Here is a 7,231-nt window from a genome sequence, read left to right as displayed (position 1 = left end):
GAGAAAGGGAGAAAGGGAGAAAGGGAGAAAGGGAGAAAGGGAGAAAGAAAGAAAGAAAGAAAGAAAGAAAGAAAAAGAGGGAAGAAAAAGAAAGAAAATTCTAGGTCAGTCAAGTCTATAATAAGACCCTGTCTCAATAAAACAAAACAAACAAACAAACAAACAAACAAAGTGGAGTGCTGGAGATAGAGCTCACTGGTTAAGAGTACTTACTGCTCTTCCAGAGGACCCTGATTCAGTTCCCACCACCTACTTTTTGGTGACTCAAAACTGTCTGTAACTGCAGCTCCAGGGGATTCAATATCTCTGGTCTTCTCAGGCAAACACTCATGTGCAAGTATCCAAATACAGACATACATAATTGAAATACTTTTTTTGGCTGGACAATAGTGGCTCATGCCTTCAATCCCAGCATTTGGGTGGCAGAAGCAGGTGGATCCCTGAGTGTGAGACTACAGAGTGGTCTACAGAGTGAGTTCCAGGACAGTCAGGGCTACAGAGAGAGATCCTGTCTCAAAAAACAGTAAGCAATAAATAAATAAATGACTTTCGGGAGTTGGGAAGATTTGAGGCAAGCCTGGTTGGCATGGTTGGCATGGAACTCACTATGTAGAACAGTCTGGCCTTGAACTCAGAGATCTGCCTCCCGACTTCTGGGATTAAAGGAAAAATAAATTATTTAAAAATAAATAATAGGGCTGGAGAGATACCTCAGAGGCTAAGAGCTCTTGCTGCTTATTTCAGGTCCCAGCAATCATATGGTAGCTTACAACTATCCAAATCTCTAGTTCTAGGGGACTGATTCCCTCTTCTGACTTCTCTGGGAAGCAGGCATCCACATAGTACATATTCATAAATGCAGGCAAAACACTCATCTACACAAAATAAAAGTAAGTAAATCTAAAAGAAAACTTTTTTTTATAAAAGTGGGAGAGTACTAGAAAAGACATCCAATGTTTCAGGTATACATACACATACATCAAACACAATAGGTAGATGGGTGAGTGGATGGATGGACGGATGGGTAGACAGACGGACAGACAGATAGATAAACAAATAGGCAGACAGGCAGGCAAAGTCAATGGCCATACTATTACGGCCCAATTCATTTTTTGTGCAGTTCATGGCACTAATTCAAATAACAGGAAAATATAACCAATTCTTCTATTTCAATAATAAAAATTCTGGTTCAGGTGAGCTGGGATTTTAGATCCACTGTATTACACAGAGATTCTGTTCTCGATAGACCCAGACCAGTGATTAAATAAGCATTACCTGATATTGCTTATTGTTTGTCTGCCTTAAAAAAAAAAATCAACACTATTTCAGTGCACAGAAGCTGTTACTATTTAATTGTTTTTAATATTGAAGAAAAGAGCTTCTGGTACTGGATGTCCTTTCCTATTTTGTACCTATTTACACATATGCAGCATCTTCAACAACCACATACTTCCTAGCTGCAAACAGTAACATGAATAGTAAACAACATGGTCTCTAAGCCAGAGGACTTGTTAAACATCAGCCTCACCAGACAATAAGACAACACTACCTGTTGGAGCCTATTCCTCAATTAAGAAAATAAAACAATACTACTCAGCTCACAGGACTAAGACGAGTATTAATTAAATGACAAAGAGTGTGCCTATTCCCTCAGATAAAGTCAATGATTAAGAACAGAATAACAGCTGGGAGATGGTGGCACACACCTTTAATCCAGCACTCAAAGAAGAAGAAGAAGCAGGTGGATCTCTAAGTTCAAAACCAGCTTGGTCTACAGAGAAGTTCTAGGAAAACCAGAACTGCGCAGAGAACTCCTGTCTAGGAAAAGAGAAGAGGAGGGGATAGGAGGGGAAAAGAAAGTGTAGAGTAAGCAGGGCAGTGGTAGCACACGCCTTTAATTCCAGCACTTGGGAGGTAGAGGCAGGCGGACTTCTGAGTTCGAGGCCAGCCTGGTCTACAGAATGAGTTCCAGGACAGCCATGGCTACATAGAGAAACCCTGTCTCGAAAAACCAAAAAAGTGTAGAGTAACAGCTGGGTCAGGGAATTTATTGAGACCCTATCTCAAAATTCCAAAGGAAAGGTAAAATGAGGGTCAGAAATACAGCACAGTGCTTGGCTGGCTCTGGGGTCAATCCCCAGCACTGTAACAGAGTTACCAAAAATGTCCACTTACTGACTTTGAAAGTGAGTTTAATACCAGTGGTATGGTACACACCCTTAATCTCATATTTGGGAGGCAGAAGCAGGTAGATCTTTGAGTTTGAGGTTAGCCTGATATATATAGTGAGTTCCAATTAGATCCTGTTTCAAAAAGAAAAGTTTGTAATGCTGAGATTTTTTTCCTGCTCCTTATATAAAATAGTCCACCTTAAATAAATACAAAGTATTTACTCTACACAAAGGTTTAGGTAGTGGCTCACAACGTTTATGAGATTACTATATTCATAAAAAGTGCTAAGAAATATGTTTAAGTATCTCAGACACACACTGAAGTATTCGTAAATAAAATGACATCTGGTGTATGCTTTAAAACATATCAGTCTCCCAACACTCTGCTAGGAATACAGGAGGGGAGTGATACACACACACACAAAACACACACAAGTATTGATCCTCCTCCACTGCTAATACTCTACCATCTACTACTCAAGAGTGGGTATAGGACAGATTCTGAGGCCAGCCTGGTCTACAAATTTAGTTCTAGGACAGCTAGTGCTACATAGAGAAACCCTGCCTCACAAAAGAAAAAAACAAAACAACAAAAATGTGGGGTGGAGAGATGGCTCAGTGGTTAAGAGCAGTCAGACAAAGGTCTTGAGTTCAATTCCCAGCAACCACATAGTGGCTCACAATCATCTGTAATGGGATCCAATCCCCTCCTTCTGGTGTGTCTGAAGACAGCAACAGTGTACTCATCATATACATAAAATAAAAAAATAAAATCTTTTTTTAAAGATTTTTTTTTTTTTAAAGAGTTCCTGGGTTCACATGGTAGTTCACAATCATCTGTAATTCCAGACTGGATACCCTCTTCTGGCCTCTGTGGATACTGTGATACTGCACACTTTTGAAGCAGACAAACATGAAGGCAAAATACCTATACACATTAAACAAACAAAAAAACAAATAAAAAACAGAGTGGGCCTATTGCCTACATTGTGCCCTTTAAAAAGCATAACTCAGGCTGGGTAGTGGTGGTGTACATCTTTTTTTTTTTTTTTTTTAAATGTACATCAGTGTTTTGCTTGTATTATGTCTGAATGAGGTTGTCAGATTCCCTGGATTAGAAGTTAAAGACAGTTATGAGCTGCCATGTGGATGCTGGGAATTGAACTCAGGTACCCTGAAAGAACAGCCAGTGTTCTTAAACTGCTGAGCCATCTTTCCAGCCTGGGCACTTTCCTTTAATCCCAGCACTTGAGAGGCAGAAGCAGGTAGATCTTCATAGAGTTCAAGTTCTAGGCCAGCCTGGTCTACAGATTAAGTTCCAGGACAGCCAAGAGTACACAAAGAAACCTTATCTTAAAAAAGTACTTCCCATCAGAGGGGTCCAAAAGAATGCTATAACGGTCAAACTATCCTCAGTTAAGCTGTGATGAGTTACTCTCTAGCTGACATGAAGGTTTTTTTTGCTTGTTTGTTTTTTGTTTTTGTTTTTTTAGGTTTTTTCGAGACAGGATTTCTCTGTGTAGTCCTGGCTGTCCTGGAACTCACTTTGTAGACCAGGCTGGCCTCGAACTCAGAAATCCGCCTGCCTCTGCCTCCCAAGTGCTGGGATTAAAGGCATGGGCCACCACCGCCTGGCTGCTGACATGAAGTTTTACTAAGGCATATCCTCAGACGTAGTTTGCTGGCAGATGACACATTAGATGAACTGAAAATACCAACTGATTACTTACTTAAAGGTAAAACTATCTTCCAATAAATCTTGTAAGTGAATTACATAATTTTAGACCACACTAGAGAGAACTTTAAACTTGTGGCAAAGTCTTTAATCCGTTACTCAAGAGACAGAGGTAGGTTAAAGCCAGACTGATGGACATAGAATTCCAGGGCTACAGAGTGAGACCTGTGGAGACCTTGTTTTGAGAGAAACACACACACACACACACACACACACACACACAGAGAGAGAGACAGAGAGAGAGAGAGAGAGAGACAGAGAGAGAGAGACAGAGACAGACAGAGAGAGAGAGACAGAGAGAGAGGCAGACAGAGAGAGAAAGAGAGACAGACAGAGAGACAGACAGAGAGGAAAGAGATTAGGGACTGTTACATCAAAGGATGTGTACATTTTGAGTATATTTTGATTGCCATGTAAACCAAAATGGTCCTACCATTTTACAGAGACACACAGAGAGAGAGAGAGAGAGAGAGAGAGAGAGAGAGAGAGAGAGGTTAAGTGTATGTGTGTCAGGCAGCATGCCTTTATTCCCAGAACTTGAGAAGCAGAGGCAGGCAGATCTCTTGAATTTGAGGCCAAACTACAAGAAAGCTAGGGCTACACAGAGAAATCCTATCTTGAAAAACAAAAACAAAACAAAAAGTGAACTTTCAGGATGAGGGAGGTCTTAGATTCATGGAGCATTGCTCTGCTCAGCAAGTGAGACCCATCATTATACTGAATATTCGGCTCCTTCCTTCCAATAGTGGGTCTCCGATTTACATGGCACTCCCCTCCTCTGGAATATAAACGCACACCCATCGATTCACTCATCCTCAAGCAGCTAACAATATTCTTGGAGTTCCAGCACTGAACTAGGTACTCTAGAACATCACAAAGAAAATATAAACATAGCTACCAACCATCAGAGTTTATATATGATTGTGACAAAAGAAAATGAGTTTACTGAAATATCCTTGCTGGGAACTGGGAATTTTGAGACCAATGGTAGACCAGTGACTACATTTTCAGATGAGTGTACTTTTCTCTATGCAAACTAGTCTAAGGGGAAAAAATGGTACAACTGAAGACTCCAAAATTAGACAAGTTTGTTCTTTATAGATGGAGAGTGCCTCTACACAGGCATGACAGAGACCATTCAGTGCTCCTATAAGGGAAGGTATATAGGTATTCATAATGTACACAGCTTTAGGGACTCCATCAGCAGGAACTTTTTTTTTTTTTTTTTTTTTTTGCCGCTTGCCCCTAATATCCTTTTTCTACAACAATACAGTAACAATGTATTTACTAACAGATACTATGATCTCACCTTAGGGAAACAACATCTAATAAGTATCCTCAAAAATCAAATAGAAAATCCCAAAAAGTTTAACAGCTAAGACTACTGGCTATCTACTTTCCAATCTTCAAAGCTATACATGAGACCCATGTAAGGTTCCACAGTTCTGGTGGCTCTGGAAACTTTCTGGCTCTTGATTTTGTATATCTTTTCCTCTTCTGACTTTTTTTTTTTTTTTTTAAAGTCTTGTTGCCCTGGCTGGTCTGGAACTTTCTACTTAGACTAGACTGGTCTCAAACTCAGAAAGAGATCTGCCAGCCTCTTCCTCTCAAGTTCCAGGATTAACAGGATATGCCATAAAAATGGGCCTTACCTTTTTTATAACACTAAAACACGACTAGCAAATGTCTACAAACCAGTGGTCACCTCATGGCCTTGAACAATTCTGAAGATACACTATTCTAAATGAAATGGCCAAATAGCAGTTTTCTACTTGCCAACCTTTGGGACTAATTTTGTTTATCTAAACCTTTGAAAACAAATATTTCTACCAATATGTCCTCACATCTGCAGCACCAAACATAGAAAAGAAGTTGTCAATATCTTTTAACTGAAGCACACCAAGTAATATCAGCTCTAGAACTAAGAGGTACTGTTAAAATTATTTCAAACTAGGTGAAGTGTTTCAGCCAGAAGCAGAAGGATGCCTCCTGTAGGTGGACAGCCTGGGCTACAAACAGATCCTCTCTCAAAAACAAACAACTATCTTAAGACTTCGGAAAGACCCCACTACAGACCATAAACACTGTATATTTATTATAGCATCAAATGCTGCCTGCAACTTTCTCAGGCTTTAGGGTACCAAGTGACACGAAGAAATAGCCTAAAAATGAGGTCCTTTACAAACTGACCACAGGAAGTGAAGACAAAAAAAAAAAAAAGCATAACTAGTTTCAGCACCAGGTAAATAGTAAGGACTTATCAATTACAAAAGAATGTGGTAGAAACAGTAAATTCGGCTCTTGACTACGTTCACACCAGAAGAGAACCCAGGTTCCCACCTCACCAAGTGTCTACTGTTAAATAAACAGCAGATCGATCTTTAACAGTTTAAATATACCGATCATTTTTCACGTTGAAATCCATTGCTACAAACTGTCGAGGTCGAAACCGATAGCAAAAAATCCTAAACTGGTTTTCGGCGAGGAACCACTCTGCATAGAGCATCACACAAAAGACAGGAGCGCAAACAGAAACACGCTCCTTAGGCCTTCGCCTACTGAGGCCGTGAGCCGAGGTCCTGATCCCAGAACACCGCGACGGGGAGCGAAATAGGGGACCGGGGAAGGAAGGATTGGGGTGGGATCCGCTTGCCCGAATGCACCCGGGAGTGAGGGGCAGGAAAGAGAAAGGCGCGAGCACAGCCCTGAAGGAAAAGAGCGAGGGACGCAGCAGCCCGGCATCCGCGGCTTCCAGGCCGGCGACACCCTCCGGCCCGCACCAGGCTCGGCCCTCCTCCCAGGCCCGTCCCACCTTCTCACCTCCCTCACGTCCTGCAGGCACTCGAGCACCGCCAGGTTGTTGCTCCAGGTGTGTTTGGGGCACACACGGGTCACGTCCTCCCTGCAAGACTCTTCCTCCGCCAGCTTCCAGCCTCCGCCAGTCCCACCGGGCCCCGCTCCGCCCCGCCGGGCCGGGAGCCCGCCCGCCGGGAAAAGAGACTGCTGCTGCTGAGGCGGCGGCTGCTGCTGCTGCTGCGATAACTGAGGCTGCTGAGGCGGCTGCTGCCCGGCCGGGTTGCCGTCTCTAGCTTGCCCTGGAAAGGACCCAAAGTTGCCCCCCGGACCCTGGCCCTGACCGTGGTTATTCTGGGCCCCTGCTGTCGCTAGCAGCAGCAGCTGCAACGCCGCCGACAAGCGGAACATCCCCCGTACACGTCCACACACCGCCATCTTGGGTTCGCGGCGAGCTCGACGCACCCGCCGGCGACGTGTATTTAAATGAGGGGGCGGAGCCGCAGGCGTGGGCTGGCGTGGCTCCTCCCCA

The 7,231-nt window shown here is 43.0% G+C and overlaps 1 protein-coding gene across 1 annotated transcript in view; it reads right to left on the bottom strand.

Moving 5' to 3' along the window:
- Positions 1–7,181, bottom strand: part of Glg1 (golgi glycoprotein 1) — a 105,895-nt gene extending 98,714 nt beyond the window's left edge. The window contains exon 1 of the mRNA XM_028768519.1: positions 6,727–7,181. Within this exon, the coding sequence (XP_028624352.1) occupies positions 6,727–7,137 (411 nt within the window). The 5' untranslated portion in view covers positions 7,138–7,181. The remainder of the gene's footprint in view (positions 1–6,726) is intronic.
- Positions 7,182–7,231: the final 50 nt, after the last annotated feature.

This window comes from Grammomys surdaster, unplaced genomic scaffold (genome assembly GCF_004785775.1).
Source record: "Grammomys surdaster isolate TR1022 unplaced genomic scaffold, NIH_TR_1.0 187, whole genome shotgun sequence".
In the NCBI taxonomy this organism is placed as follows: Eukaryota; Metazoa; Chordata; class Mammalia; order Rodentia; family Muridae; genus Grammomys; species Grammomys surdaster.
The sequence above is the reverse complement of the archived record's forward strand: the minus strand, read 5'-3'. Positions and strand labels throughout refer to the sequence as shown.